This window comes from Narcine bancroftii, chromosome 4 (genome assembly GCF_036971445.1).
Source record: "Narcine bancroftii isolate sNarBan1 chromosome 4, sNarBan1.hap1, whole genome shotgun sequence".
NCBI lineage: Eukaryota > Metazoa > Chordata > Chondrichthyes > Torpediniformes > Narcinidae > Narcine > Narcine bancroftii.
The window spans coordinates 201,770,540-201,787,524 of record NC_091472.1 but is presented as its reverse complement, the minus strand read 5'-3'; the positions used below and the strand labels follow the sequence as shown (position 1 = coordinate 201,787,524).

General features: G+C 42.9%; 1 protein-coding gene across 2 annotated transcripts in view; it reads left to right on the top strand.

Moving 5' to 3' along the window:
- Window positions 1-16,985, top strand: part of rsph14 (radial spoke head 14 homolog) — a 674,463-nt gene that overhangs the window by 55,757 nt on the left and 601,721 nt on the right. For both annotated transcript variants that reach the window (XM_069933649.1, XM_069933648.1), the window contains exon 3: window positions 15,461-15,579. In XM_069933649.1, coding sequence (XP_069789750.1) covers window positions 15,461-15,579 — 119 coding nt within the window. The remainder of the gene's footprint in view (window positions 1-15,460; window positions 15,580-16,985) is intronic.

Genomic DNA, 16,985 nt, shown 5'->3' with positions numbered 1-16,985 from the left:
TTAGTAAATGGCACACCCCTAGATATACTGGGTGAATTTGTGATGGCCCCTGAGGACTTAGGGAACCCACGGTGACCACATTATCCCGACTATGCAAGCACCTAGGAATTGTGCCCCCTGCTAAACCTAGACCCTACAGCAAACCCTGCACTTATGTCCTAAAGAACTTTACTGATTGTAAATACGTGTTTGTTCAGCGCTGGGCTCACCGGCTACCTCTGCAACAGCCTTACGAGGTGCCATACCATGTCCTCAGACACAACTGCTCCACCTTTAATTTGGACATTGGCAGCCAGGAAGAAACTTTCATATTCAACCAGTGGAAACTGACCTACTTGGACTTTGACCAGCCCAGGGTGCAGGGGTTGGCCTCCTAAAAACAGTGCCCCGATCTGGTGTGGGGGGGGGGGGGGTATTGTCGTGTAGCAGCTCGGGCCGACACAGGATATGACTGGCAAAATGCGTGAGCTGAAACACCCATTGCCATAAGGCGCCGGCAGAGCGTGAAACTGGCCAATCACCGCCAGTGGATCACAGGGGGCCCAATTGGGGCCTGAGCATCTGAGATAACCAGTCGGCAGCCAGCCCACTCAAGCCATGCCCTGGTGGTGATGCGGCTGAGCTGACTATAAAAGGCAAAGCTGCCACTGAATAAACTCAGTGTTGAATACGCTCTACTGGCATGAGTGTGTGTGTGTGTGTGTGTGTGTGTGTTTCTTCTCCTGTGTATTCGAGGTACAGCCTTAGGCCTATAACCGAGAGCTATAACCAATCTGTAGCCATAGCGACCTTGCTATATGACAATATTATTTTGTAAGACTTGTTGAATGTTTCTGGCAGCACATCTGAAGAAGAAGCTCATATATCCGCAGCAGTAATTATGTTATGAAGTGGGATTAACACTGTGTCAATGTGAGAGGGACACAAGAATGCCCAAGGTTATCATAAGGACCAAAGGGTTTCCAGGTAAAGGCTCAGTTTACTTAATCTATTGAAGAGCAGTGATTTCACAGTCATGTAAGTTGCTGGTAGTTTCCTGCAGCTTTACAAGATGAAGACCTACAATCTAGTGGACCTGGCTGCATTGCTTCCAACTGTGAAAGTGTCAGTTTATTATTTTGCCTTCATTTGTTGGGTGGAGACGAATGGAGAAATGCTGAAACTATTGCAATCTCTTGCATGTTAGTATGTAATAGTGGTGACCAGTTGTTTATTTTCAATGAACTCTAAAATGACAAAAGCCAGAATATCACACTCACTAGCAAATGCATCTCCAAATGATGGATTAGAGTTTGTTTATTTATCACAATGTACCAACTACAGCAAAAGGGGTTCTTTTGTGAGCAGTCTAACAGTTTAATTCTAACATTCAGACAGCCATATAAAGTAGAACACCATAATTTACAGCATTTAGAATTACAATGAAAACAAAATCAATTTATATCAAGCAAGGACAGCATGGTAACATTGTTGTGGGGTTCATTCAGGAGCCTAATGGCTGAGGGAAGAAGCTGTCTTTATGTTTATTGATGCACCATTTCATACCATTGAATCTTTTCCCCAATGGTAGAAGGAAAAAAGAGAATGTGTCTGGTGTAATGGGTCCTTTAATATGTTGACTGCCTTTCTTAGTAAATGGGAGATGTAGACAGAGTCCAGAGAGGGGAGAGAAATCTCAGTTGAGCTAATGATCTCATGGGGGGCCTAATTTTCCTTACCCTCTCCCCCCACTGCGAGGGGTGAGCTTGCTGTTTCACATTTTCCAGTGGTCTCTTCCTGTACCTATCTCTCCACCTCTCCCACCTACTGATCACTTGGTCCATTCTCCCACCTTCTTTATACACTTGACATCTCTCCTTCCTTAGAAGGTCCCGATCTGAAACCACGATGATTAATTTCTATTCATGGTTGCTGTCTGACCTGTCAACCTCCAGCTTCTTTATTTCCTTTATCTTTGCTGTTTCCTTGCCCCATTTTGGATAGGATTATAGAACGAAAACCAACAAGGTCGGGTCAGATACAGCAATGAGCTCTCCGAACCCTTCTCCATTAACAATGGCGTGAAGCAAGGCTGTGTTCTCGCACCAACCCTCTTTTCAATCTTCTTCAGCATGATGCTGAACCAAGCCATGAAAGACCCCAACAATGAAGACGCTGTTTACATCCGGTACCGCACGGATGGCAGTCTCTTCAATCTGAGGCGCCTGCAAGCTCACACCAAGACACAAGAGAAACTTGTCCGTGAACTACTCTTTGCAGATGATGCCGCTTTAGTTGCCCATTCAGAGCCAGCTCTTCAGCGCTTGACGTCCTGCTTTGCGGAAACTGCCAAAATGTTTGGCCTGGAAGTCAGCCTGAAGAAAACTGAGGTCCTCCATCAGCCAGTTCCCCACCATGACTACCAGCCCCCCCACATCTCCATCGGGCACACAAAACTCAAAACGGTCAACCAGTTTACCTATCTCGGCTGCACCATTTCATCAGATGCAAGGATCGACAATGAGATAGACAACAGACTCGCCAAGGCAAATAGCGCCTTTGGAAGACTACACAAAAGAGTCTGGAAAAACAACCAACTGAAAAACCTCACAAAGATAAGCGTATACAGAGCCGTTGTCATACCCACACTCCTGTTCGGCTCCGAATCATGGGTCCTCTACCGGCACCACCTACGGCTCCTAGAACGCTTCCACCAGCGTTGTCTCCGCTCCATCCTCAACATCCATTGAAGCGCTTACACCCCTAACGTCAAAGTACTCGAGATGGCAGAGGTCGACAGCATCGAGTCCACGCTGCTGAAGATCCAGCTGCACTGGATGGGTCACGTCTCCAGAATGGAGGACCATCGACTTCCCAAGATCGTGTTATATGGCGAGCTCTCCACTGGCCACCGTGACAGAGGTGCACCAAAGAAAAGGTACAAGGACTGCCTAAAGAAAGTTCTTGGTGCCTGCCACATTGACCACCGCCAGTGGGCTGATATCGCCTCAAACCGTGCATCTTGGCGCCTCACAGTTTGGCGGGCAGCAGCCTCCTTTGAAGAAGACCGCAGAGCCCACCTCACTGACAAAAGGCAAAGGAGGAAAAACCCAACACCCAACCCCAACCAACCAATTTTCCCTTGCAACCGCTGCAATCGTGTCTGCCTGTCCCTCATCGGACTTGTCAGCCACAAACGAGCCTGCAGCTGACGTGGACTTTTTACCCCCTCCATAAATCTTCGTCCGTGAAGCCAAGCCAAAGAAGATAGAATGTGATTCCTGGCTTAGACATCTTTTATTGCAATATTCATTTTGAAAATTTCCTACAATACTGTAAAGAAAAGGAGCTTCAACAACAGGCCTGAAACAAGTTGCCTTTCAGTTATTTAAACAAAGAATACAAATCACTTTGCGAAGAATGCTTATTTTGATCAACACTACAAAACATAGCTGTATCATGCTGTAAAATGTCTGATCCAAACTGAAAGCTATTAGATAAAAATCTGTAATTCAAAGCATCATTTTCCCAGAAATTACTTGATGCTTGGAATCACATTATTTTTGTTGTGAGCAATGAAATTTTATTTTAATAATGTATTAAGTGATGCAAAATTGCTATGGTATGGCACTAGATGACACCAGATGAGTATTAAGGATCAGATAAAATAAAGGACCTGGAACATGGAGATTACAATCACACGATTAACAAGTTGTTTCACTGATTCAACAGTAGCTTATGAAGTACTTTAAACACATTTACAAATATAATATTTTTTGAATATTTTATTTGATTTTCCAGTCTTGAACTCCAACAGTTATCAACATCAATGTTAACATAGTCAGCATTGACAATTTACAATTTTTTCTTTCTTTGGCTTGGCTTCGCGGACGAAGATTAATGGAGGGGTAATGTCCACGTCAGCTGCAGGCTCGTTTGTGGCTGACAAGTCCAATGCGGGACAGGCAGACACGGTTGCAGCGGTTGCAAGGGAAAATTGGTTGGTTGGGGTTGGGTGTTGGGTTTTTCCTCCTTTGTCTTTTGACAGTGAGGTGGGCTCTGCAGTCTTCTTCAAAGGAGGTTGCTGCCCGCCGAACTGTGAGGCGTCAAGATGCTCGGTTTGAGGTGATATCAGCCCACTGGCGATGGTCAATGTGGCAGGCACCAAGAGCTTTCTTTAGGCAGTCCTTGTACCTCTTCTTTGGTGCACCTCTGTCTCGGTGGCCAGTGGAGAGCTCGCCAAATAACACGATCTTGGGAAGGCGATGGTCTTCCATTCTGGAGACGTGACCTACCCAGTGCAGTTGGATCTTCAGCAGCGTGGATTCGATGCTGTCGGCCTCTGCCATCTCGAGTACTTCGATGTTGGAGATGAAGTCGCTCCAATGAATGTTGAGGATGGAGCGGAGACAACGCTGGTGGAAGCATTCTAGGAGCCGTAGGTGATGCCGGTAAAGGACCCATGATTCGGAGCCGAACAGGAGTGTGGGTATGACAACGGCTCTGTATACGCTAATCTTTGTGAGGTTTTTCAGTTGGTTGTTTTTCCAGACTCTTTTGTGTAGTCTTCCAAAGGCGCTATTTGCCTTGGCGAGTCTGTTGTCTATCTCGTTGTCGATCCCTGCATCCGATGAAATGGTGCAGCCGAGATAGGTAAACTGGTTGACCGATTTGAGTTTTGTGTGCCCGATAGAGATGTGGGGGGGCTGGTGGTCATGGTGGTGAGCTGGCTGATGGAGGACCTCAGATTTCTTCAGGCTGACTTCCAGGCCAAACATTTTGGCAGTTTCCGCAAAACAGGACGTCAAGCGCTGAAGAGCTGGATCTTGACAATTTACAATAATCCATAATATACTCCCCCAATTCATAGTATTTTTATTTTCTGTAGAGTCCAAGCACCTTATATCTCCCTTCCATCCCACCCCCCACCCCCCTTTTAACAATGAACGTATAAACAACCACATATACACAGGACACTAAAAGCAAACACAACAAAGGGAAGAAACATATGGGAGGATTTGGTGGGTTTGTCACGGCACGGCGGCCAGAGCACAGGCTGTTTCAGTTTCTTAACTTTGCCTGGTTGGGATGAGTTAGACCCCCCCACCACACCTCCCCCTCCCAAGTGGTGGAGGGGTGGGCAGGCAAGGCAGGACAGCAGGGCACAATGGTCTATAGTCATGCTTCCTCGAAATTCATATATGGCTGCCAAATTTTTTTGAAGGTGTCATATATTTTTCCTTAAATTGTAAGTGATTTTCTCCAGGGGAACACAGCTTTGCATTTCCATGTTCCAGTGCGTGATGCTCAGGCAGGAGTTGGATTTCCAAGTAACTGCTATGCACTTCCTGGCCACTGCCAATGCAATAATCACAAATTGAATTTGGAATTTGGACAGTTTCATTGTAAGTCTTGTGTCCATAATGTTTCCCAGCAGGAACAACTCAGGGTCCTGTGGGAATTCTTTACCTATGATTTTTCCTAGGGCTTGGCCTAGTTCCACCCAACAGGGTCTCACCTTGGTACATGTTGAGGTTGCGAGCACAAAGGTTCCTGTCTCGATGCTGCAACTATAACATTAACTATAACAATATAACTATAATTCTGATTTTGATCTGTTCAGTTTTTGCAGCGTGCATTGATGATTATAGTCATGCTGTCCAGACACAAGTTGGACCTCCACCTCTCATCAATTGCTACTCCAAAGTCCGACTCCCACCTCTGCCTCAATTTATGAAGGCCCAGCTTGGGTCCTTCTGACAGGAGCAAGAAATACACTGCCAATATGAATTTATGAGTGCTCCCCCCTTCGGATTACAGACTCTATGTCGCTGCATTTTGGCAGGGCCGTGGTTGAACCTAATTTGTTCTGTAAGAAAGATCTTATCTGAAGGTAGCAGTGGAACGTCTTGTTCGATAAACCATACTTTTGTTTGAGTTTTTCGAATGACATACATTGCCCCTGCTCATAACTGTCCTCTATGCACCTGACACCATTATGACGGCATTAAAGGTATTAATCAATTCGGAATCAGGGTTTTTTTTTTAAATGGGACAGCCCTACTTTGATACCTAAATATTGGTTGATTTTATTCCAAACAGCAATGACATTTTGAAAGAGAGCTGCCTGCTTTTCCAGATAACAATTTAGCGTCCCATTTATAAATAAAATCTTCTGCCACCTTCTCACCCACCATATTGCAAGCTAATTTATGGCCAGGATGGTACATTCCCCCCTCCCCCAAAGAGTGAAAATGAGTTTTTCAATAATATTTCTTAATATTGTAAACTGCCCAGACTGTAATTCCAGGTCAATTTTTTCATAGAGACCCTAGCCACCTTTCCATTCCACAGGAATATTCTTACCTGTGAGATCAGATTTTAGAAGAATTTCTGGGACAACACCATAGGCAGTGGCTGAAAGAGGTAATGAAGCCCCGGCAACACATTCATTTTAATCCAATTGACCCTGCCCACCAAGGTTATTGGCAGGGACATCCACCTATTTAAGTCCTCCTCAATCCTCTCCAGCAAGGGTGTATAGTTCAACCTGTATAAATTATTTAAGTTGTTATCTATTCTCAATCCTAAATATTTGATCCCATTTTGCGGCCACTTTAAATATCTGCTTTGCTCATATGACTGTAGTCCTCCTTGGTGAACTGTAAAATTTCACTCATGTTCCAATTAACCTTGTAGCCAGAGATCTCCCCATAGTTCTCCAATGTAGAGCGCAGCTTAGACAACAAGTTTACGTTACCTGCAAATAAATTGATTTTATGTTCTTCCTGGCTTGCTCTAAAACCTTTAACACCTGGATCCCATCTAATAGCTCTATGGCCAACATGAACAGGGCTGGAGACAATGGGCATCCTTGTCTACTTGATCTTGTCAGTGGGAATGCTAGAAATATTTATCCATTGGTCACAACTTTAGCATTGGGCACATGGTACAACACCCTTATCCAATTTGTGAAAGTTGGCCCTAACCCAAACTTTTCCAGCACTTAGAATAGAAAATCCCACTCCAGTCTATCAAGTGCCTTTTCTGCAACCAGGGCCACAACCAGAGCCCTCTCATTCCTGGTTTTTGCCAGATGAATGATATTCAACAGTCTGCCAATATTATCCGTTGCCTGTCTCTTTTGCACAAAACCTGCCTGGTCTTTATCAGTTTTGGCAAATAATTAGACAATCTATTTGCTAGAGCTTTGGCAAGTATCTTATAATCTGTATTTAACAGTGAAATAGGTCTATAGGAAGGCGGCAATAACAGATCTTTGTCTTTTTTTGAGTATAGTCGTAATGATTACTGTCGAGAAAAATTCTGGGATGGTATGGGTCTCCATTGCATGGTCCAACACCTCCATATAGAGGGGTATCAGTAAATCCTTGAATTCCTTAGAACTCAGATGGAAACCTATCCTCCCCTGGAGACTTGTTAGTCTGCAGTGAGTTCAATGCTTTCCATCTTTTCCTCTGTGAAAGGAAGATCTAGACTACCCTGTTCTTCTGGATCCAAATTTGGAAGCTCTAACTTGGACAGGAACCCATTAATTTTATTAGACCCCCCTTGTTTGTTCTGATTTGTATAAACCCTTATAAAATTCTTTGAAGGTCTCGTTAATCTCCTTTGGTTTGTACATGGTCCTGCCCTTCCCAGTTTGTATTGCATTGATAGTCCTTAAATCCTGTTCTGCCCTCAACTGCCAAGAGAGAATTTTATGGGCTCTCTCCCCCAATTCATAGTATTTTTATTTTGACTTCATTGTGGCCTTTTCCATGTTATAGGTTTGAAGCATATTATACTTCATTTTCTTGTTTGCTAGAGCCTTGTAGTGGTCCTCTGAGCCTGATTTGTGGTATTCCTTTTCTAAGTGGGTAATTTCTTGCTCCAAATGATCCACCTCCCTCATATATTCTTTCTTCCCTGTCTTGGTGTATCCAATTATCTGGCCTCTCAAATATGCTTTGAGGGTATTCAATAGGAGAATTTTTTTTGAGTAGAGGAACATTTGGCCTTGCAAAATATATCTGTGCTTTCTTATAAAACTACAAAACTCCGGCTTCTTTAACAGTAACCCATTAAGATACCATCTGTATGCTGTATCCTGCTTATCTGACATTACTACTGTTAGCATCAGGGGTGAATGGTCTGAGAGAAGTTGTGCTGTGTACTCAGCTTCCATGATCCTACCCAGGAAAAAGTCAATTCTAGAATAGGAGTCATGTTGTTTCAAGTAGAAGGAATAGTCCCTCTCCCTCAGATCCTTTTGTCTCTGAACATCTATCAAATTCAGCTGCATATAGCCAGTGGTAGCCTTCGCCTCCTTTGTTTTAGTTATTTTCTTTGTTGACTTATCTCAGATGACGTCCAGACAAAAATTGAAATCTTTCCCATTTAGGATATTCTCCTTTCCTTCTGTCAATATTAGGAAAGTTCTCTGTATAAACTTTTCATCATCAAAATTGGGGGTGTGTCATTTACTCAGGTCTAGGATTCCGAATATATCTGACAGTGCATCATTACAAATCTTCGCATTTTATCTGTAGTCACATTCTTCATTCTCACAAGAACACTCTTCCCTATCAAAATTGTCACCCCACCCCCCACCCCCCTGCATGTGAACTGAATAAGGAGGATATTACTTGGGCCACCCAGCTCCTTTTTAATCTTTGGTGTTTCCACTTCATTAAGTGAGTTTCCTGAAGGAAGGCCAGATCCACCCTTTTTTTTTCAAATGTGTGCCAAGACTAGTTTCCTCTTTTTGCCATTCAAACCATTAATGTTAAAATTAATGCATTTTATGTTGTTGATCATTGTCCCAGAGATCCTCCAATCCGTGCTCTCTCATTGTCCCTGCTGCCCCTTGTCAGTCCTCACCCAACCTTATTCCTCCAGCTGTGATTTCCAGCCCACTGGGCCTGCAACAAACCCTGAAAAGGTAAAACAGAGACCAAGGCCATATAGCCCAGAAGGGTAAGAAAAAAAAGTACAACTCAAAGAAAAAAGGAAAAAAAAACAGACGAGGATAACAAAAGATGCTACACTGAACTTGAACCTCTTGCCCATATACTTTCTTTTACCGCTTCTAGTTCCCTCTAACCCTTCCTCCACCCAACCTCTGGTGATTTTACCTTCCATACTATCACCATCCCCTTAATTTCTAAAGGTTGTGCATTTTGCACCCATCTACCTCTCACCACTCTCTACCCACACCCCCTCCCAGACCATTTCCTTTCCAAATATTCTTCCCATAACTTATTTACAATATTTTCAATAGTATATTCATGTAAGCAACAAAAAATATTATCACTAACCATTAGGAATTACTCCCATGTATATTATTTCTGGCAGACTGGCAACCACTTCAGAAATTCCCTGGTCTCCGATAAAAACTTTCTTTCGCCTCCTGGCATTATAACTTTTAGAATTGCTGGGTACCTTAGACACATTCGTACCATAGAAACATAGAAGATAGGAGCAGGAGTAGGTCATTCGACCCTTCGAGCCTGCTCCGCCATTCAACGAGATCATGGCTGATCTTAAAGTTCAGTACCCCGCCTTCTCTCAGTAACCTTTAATACCCTTATACTGAAGAAATGTATCTAATTCCCTCTTAAATATATTTAATGAACCTGCCTCTACTGCCCTCTGTGGCAATGAATTCCACAGATTAACCACCCTCTGGGTAAAGAAATTCCTCCTCATCTCGGTCCTAAATGGTTTGCCTATTATCCTCAAACCATGGCCCCGGGTTCTGGATTTTCCCATCATTGGAAACATCCCATCTGCATCCATTCTGTTCAGTCCTGCCAGAATTTTATAGGTCTCTATGAGATCCCCTCTCAATCTTCTAAACTCCAGCGAGTACAATCCCAATTTGCGCAATCTTTCCTCATAAGTCATTCCTGCCATTCCAGGTATCAGCCTGGTGAATCGCCTCTGCACTCCCTCCATTGCAAGAACATCCTTTCTTAGAGTGACCAAAACTGCACACAATACTCCAGGTGTGGTCTCAACAAGGACCTGTACAGCTGCAGTAAGGTATCCTTGTTCCTATACTCAAACCCTCTTGATATGAAGGCCAACATACCATTTGCCTTTTTAACCGCCTGCTGTACCTGCATGCTCGCCTTCAGAGACTGGTGTACAAGTACCCCTAGGTCTCTCTGCACTTCCCCATCTCTTAATCTATTGCCATTCAAATAGTAATCTGCCCTCCAGATTGTATTACCAAAGTGGATAACCTCACATTTATCCACATTGTAGTGAATTTGCCATGTATCTGCCCAGTCCCTCAATTTATCCAAATCACACTGGAGCTTCCTGACCCCCTCTTCCGTGCACACAATCCCTCCTAGCTTAGTGTCATCTGCAAATTTGGAGATATTACATCCAATCCCCTCATCAGATCATTAATGTAAATTGTGAACAGCTGGGGTCCCAGTACAGATCCCTGTGGCACCCCACTGGTCACCGCCTGCCACTCAGAAAATGAGCCATTTATCCTAACTCTCTGTCTTCTACCTGCCAGCCAGTTCTCAATCCACATCAATACTTTGCCCCCAATCCCATGAGCCTTGATTTTGTAAGCCAGTCGTTTATGCGGGACCTTATCGAAGGCCTTTTTGTTTTGCCATCCTCTTTATTGGATCAAATTCTTTCCTCTGCTTAAAGAGGGCTGCGCTTATATCCAGATAAAATAATATAATTTTCCCCTCCGACCCCCCCCCCCTTGCTTTTGCCCCGACCGTTGCTGCCCTTAAAATCTTCTCATGATCCTGGTGATGCAAAAGTTTCATCAGGACCAAGCATAGTCTCTGGGGCCTGGGAAAGAAGTCCATTGGGCTTTCTAACTCTACCATATCCCCCAGTTGTTCCTTTCCCAGGACCGCTCCAGCTATGGTTTTGCAGAGGATCTATCCTCTGCCAGAGGTGTCTCATCTCCATCTCCCAAGTGGCAAATTCTGTCTCCAGTTTGTTTATTTTGTCTTTGCTATTACCAGTTCTGTCCTCCAATTCAGTCACCCTTCCAGCTAAACCAGTTAGGACAATCTCCCATTTGTCCATCTTATGTAGCTTGTCAGTCTTTTCTTTTAGATCTTTGGCCAGTCTTCTCCCTATGTTCAAATACATCCTGCAGTGAGGGCTCCTTGTCCCCTCCCCTTCTTGTTGACGTTAGGCTGTTGTTATGATGAGTACCAGGTCCACCACCAGTATCTCCCTCCAGGCTGTCATCCAAGACTACCTCACTGGATCCACACTGGAAACATCCCCTGACACCTAGAGCTGGAAGTGCCATCATGGCTTCCACGAGGCAGGGCTCATTCAGGCAGCAGAAGATCCCCTCAGCTTGTTGGCCGTCTTCCCTTGGCTGCAGCTTTTCTTTCCCATTAGGATAAGGCAAGAGCCTTTATTAAGACTTTTTGGTTTTCTTAGTTTTCTAGACTTTTTAACTCTCCCCCCATCCTTAACTTTGTTGTGGGAGCTCAGGAGTGTCAAATAAAGTCAGCACTTTCCAAGCTATAATTTTTATCACTATGACATCCCTCCCTCATCAAATAAATGATGAGGTTGTGTGTTAAACTACTTTTAAAACAGTCATTGTTCAATAAAGATTATTTTCAATACCAATGTCAACTTCAATTTCTAAATCACACAATTTCCTGGATGATTTACAAACACAGATTTCCAAACCATAAAATAGAAAGTTCTCCATGCTACTACATCACGAAGTCTTGATATCTCCGAGGTGGTTGTTGCTGACGTTGCGGTCTACCTCCTGGTATTGTCTGGACTGCTGCCTGTGGTGTCCTGCTCAGTTTATCTACTGCCTTGATGCTGGTTTCCAGTAGTTTCTCTTTCCAGCTGGTTCATTCCAGTTCCATCGAGCTAGTCATCTCGACTCTGCTCTCTCGCAGTTTCATCTGGTGTCAACATCACTGAAGCATTGCGATGATAATACTTTTTCGCATGTGATGTGTTTCTGTCATAAGTAACACCCTCTGGTGACTGGACCATCACCTGATTTCCTTCTCTGGACACCACAATATATGGTTGGTGAATAAAATGATGTGTCCATTTTATTCGGACTTTCTTTCCTCACCAGTACCTCATCCCCTGGTATTACATCTGAAGGTCTGGCATTCCTTTTCATGTCCACATACAGGTTTGTTGCCTCTTTTCTTTCAGTATCATGGTCTTCCACTTCCTGGTCATTCACCATGTCAACAACCAGTGGTAGTTTGGTTCTGATCTTTCTTCCAAACAAGAGTTCTGCTGGACTTTTTCCTGTGGTACTTTGTGGTGTCGCTCTATATGCTGCTTCTTTCCAGTCCTTGCCTTCTGCTTGAGCGATTCTCATTCTTTTCTCCAGTGACTGATTCTGACATTCAACTTCTCCATTGGTCTGTGGCCACTTTGGTGTAACCTTGTGCACACCAATAGTTTTCATGAATTCTCGGAATATCTCTGATATGAATTGAGGTCCATTGCCTGAATGCAAAGCCACTGGTAAGCCATGTCTGGCGAAGATCTCCCTCAGTGCTGCGATAGTCTTTTCTGCTGTTGTTGATTTCATTATGGCATACTCATAATATCTACTGTAATAGTCGACAACCACCATAATCGACTCTCCAGTTGGGGATGGGCCCTAGAAGTCCACTGCAATATCCTCCCATAGTCCTGCTGGTAGCAATGTGCTTTGTAATGGTTCAAGTGGGTCAGGTCTGCTTGTCATCATCACCTACGGCTCCTAGAACGCTTCCACCAGCGTTGTCTCCGCTCCATCCTCAACATTCATTGGAGTGACTTCATCCCTAACATCGAAGTACTCGAGATGGCAGAGGCTGACAGCATCGAATCCACGCTGCTGAAGATCCAACTGCGCTGGGTAGGTCACGTCTCCAGAATGGAGGACCATCGCCTTCCCAAGATCGTGTTATATGGCGAGCTCTCCACTGGCCACCGTGACAGAGGTGCACCAAAGAAGAGGTACAAGGACTGCCTAAAGAAATCTCTTGGTACCTGCCACATTGACCACCGCCAGTGGGCTGATATCGCCTCAAACTGTACATCTTGGCGCCTCACAGTTCGGCGGGCAGCAACCTCCTTTGAAGAAGACTGCAGAGCCCACCTCACTGACAAAAGACAAAGGAGGAAAAACCCAACACCCAACCCCAACCAACCAATTTTCCCTTGCAACCGCTGCAACTGTGTCTGCCTGTCCCGCATCGGACTTGTCAGCCACAAACGAGCCTGCAGCTGACGTGGACATTACCCCTCCATAAATCTTCGTCCGTGAAGCCAAGCCAAAGAAGAGACATGATCCCACATATTTTTCCACATCTTTTTCCATTCCTAGCCACCAAACCTTTGAACGGAAGTTTTGCTTTGTCCCAACAATTCCCAAATATCCCTTGTGAACCAGTGCTACAATCCTACCTCTTGATTTCTGTGCAATGACAAATATGATTCCCCTGAGTACACACCTTCCAATTGTGCACAGTTCATCACTGATGGCCACATAGGTTTTGTTTTGACTGCTGTTCCAGTCTTATTGGATAATTTCATGTATTTTTGCTTCTACTTTCTCCCTCAGCCCAAACGGTATCCTTCTCATGGGTTGTGCTACTGGCCTAATCTTTGGATTCATTTTTAGTTTGATCTGCCTGTTCCTTAGATTTCCAAATCCTTCAAAAACTGACCGGAATTCCTCCTTCAGATTAATATAGGATTGCACTGAGTTCACCTTTACTCCTATACATAATACACCCATTGTCTGTGCTGTCTCCTTACTCAGTAGAGGTTCCCCTATGAGAGCAAACTCTGCCATTGTGGTAGATGGTAACAAGATTACTCTGGACATCCACCTGCACCTCTGTTGTAAAGCATCCAATTGTTTGAAGCGGCTTCAATGAAACAACTTTTTCTCACATCTTCTGGTTGTACATTTTATCTTTTTCTTTTTCAGTTCCTCCCACAATATTCTGTCTATAATGTTGGTGTCATTCCCACTGTCAACCTTCACACCTCCAATCACCACTGGCACCTTTGCATTTGCGTGTTTATTGTTAATGGCAAAAGCATATCTTGTCTCAATTTGTTTTTCCTGATCATCACCATGTGTTCATTCACATGAGCCCTTTTCAACATGATGTACATTTTGTTTGCCCCTCAGCCTACTTCTGCCTCTCATCCCCCTTCTTCCTCCACAATTATTTGTTTATCTTGGTTCAACTCTTACCTGGGGTGGGGCTCTGTATGTCTTGGCAAAATGGGCCTTTCTACCAAAACTTCTGCACACTTGACCCCTGGCCGTACAGCACAAATCTTTTCCAAAATATCTGATATTGTCACATCGATAACATTCATGACCACGGTAAGCACACTAGTTATTCTGAACATGTTCCTGTCCTTTGCTTGCTGCGGTAAATATCTCATGAACTTGACCAGAATATGTACCATCATGTCCAGCTAGGGACAGTTTCATAGTCTGAAATTGAATTTCCACTGCTACAAATGATGCTGCTATTGTCATTGTTTCTGCCAGAGTGAGTGTTGCACCTTTGTTCAACAACTTGTGCCTCAAGTGGTTTGATGTACAACTTTGTACCACCTGATCTCGAATCTGGTTTTCCAAATCTGCTCCATAATTGCAATCTTCGGCCGCCTTCCTGAGTCGGGTGACCAATTGAACAATGCTTTCCATGTCCCTCTCTTTGATCTGTTAAAAGATATGGCATTGGAATGTGGTATTTGATTCCACAACAAAATGCTTTTTCAAAGTGTCAACAGCCCTATTAAATTAGCTTTGCTCCCCGTCTTGAAAATCTCCCGCACTGCAGCCCCAGCAGTATACAAGAGCCCTCCTCAGTGTGAGCTCTGCTGGCATCACCCCGTCGACAAACAGTCCTAAAATGTCGGCATGTAAATCAAATTCCTTCGACCAAGCCACCCAGCAAGCACTAACTATGATTGCTTCTCCAGTCGGTCTAATGAAGACAAACCCTATGGCTTCAATTCCTCCAAATGCCATATTTTCTTCTGTCTAGCTAAATATCAAGAATCTCAGTTTATCCTCATCACCAATGTTGAATCCTGAGGTCAAATAAAGTCAACACACTTAGGTTGAGTTCAAATATGCTCAGTCTTTATTCCACCATTACTGTTTTTTCACTCCCTCATGGTCCTGTGTAACATGCCAGCCATTACAATTGATAACCAAGCTATATTATCATGCAAGGCATTATAGTCGATAACCGAACTATATTATTTATCACTACGACAAGGGGGGGTCGACATCCTACTGCTGGCTCCTCATCACGTGACCTCTATAATAATACTTTTTAATCAAGTTTTAACATTGCCAAAATGCTCTAAATAATACATTTTTAACAAGAGCAAAACAACCAAACTCGCTTTCAGTTGAGGAATTTATTGTACATTTTAATTTTTACTCCTTTTTTTCCCCCTGTAGGTTTGCAATAATTAAACATGAAGCAATTTTACCACTGTCTGATCTGCTCAATGATCCTGTGGACATTTGTCGTAAAAACGTGCACATGGCTATAGAGATGTTGTCGGAGATTCCTGCAGGTAGGAATTTTGATTAGGTAGTGTGAAGAGAAGAGGTATATTGAGAATGAAAACATCCCACATTATAATTTTAACTGATGTGTTATTTTAGAACAATTGTAAATTCTATTGATCCAACTTCCCTGCTGAACAATCAGTGGTAATGGTTAATTGCTAACCAGGATTGTTAAAAATCTAATGATTGAGATTGGTCCTAGATTGCATTACCCTGAATTATCCCATTAGAAGACTGAGATTTGGAAGGAAATGTTATTACTTAATAATAGCTATGAAGCTTCCTCCTCAATTGTTCAGCCATTTGTTTGAGGCAATGTGAGTTTGATATTTGTAATTTATCTATTAAGTTGGTGGATACAATTTCTTAGTTTTCCCTTGAGTAAAAAGAAAAGGTTATTTGCCATGCATTTGAAAAAAGACAAAGGAGTAACAAAAGGCAATATTATATCAAAGAAATAGAGAAGCTTTGATTTTTTCTTCTTTGTTTGTGAGAATGAAATTATTTATATGGATTTGTCATGAAATCTACTTTTGGTCTGCATGTGTCTGGACTGGAAGTTGATAATGTTTGTGCAATATGTATTGCCTTGCATTTATATGAAGAAGCAAGAATGGGATTATTTAGAGTTTACTGGAACTTCTTAAAACACTTAAAATACTTTTCTGGAAATAATAGGGGAACATATTTTGGATTGATAATTATTGGTAAATAAGCAATAATTTAAATTCACTCAATTGGAAATTTTACAATTTAATCATAAATTTGTTGGGGTATACTTTGCTTTGAAAGGGGATTGATCTCTGCAAAAATATATATACTTTTAAGAGAGGGTGATAAACATTTGAATTTGTGGGATATCTATGGGAGGAAACCAATGTGATGCCATGCACGGTATTGGATTTCTTATCTAAAGGACTGACATCATGGCTGATTGAGATCCTGGTATTCCATATATTTCTTCGAGTGTCAAGAACTTTATAATTGATTTTGTGCAAATTACACAATTTCCTTCCTCTTTCCCCACCCCCACCCCCAGGTTTGCTTCCTAAAAAATGGGGATTATGACAAAAGATAATTTCAGATTTGTTGTATCACATAGGAAATTGGCGAAACATTAAATTAACTTTTTTTGTATTTAGCATGTTTAATTTTGTAATGATGCAGACACATTATGTTAATTCAACTGACCTAAAAATGTTTTGTTGCTGAATTTCATTTGTACTCAACATCTGATGCCTTGGGTCAGTGTGCAACAATAGTCAGCCAGCATTGATGAATTCCAGTTGCCCTGATACTCCTTTTCCATGGTTGTAATGTCTTGGTGAAACCTTTCAGAATGTTCGTCACTGACTGTATCAAGATCAGCAGGGAAGAAGTTCAAGTGTGAATGCAGAAAATGAATTTTCAA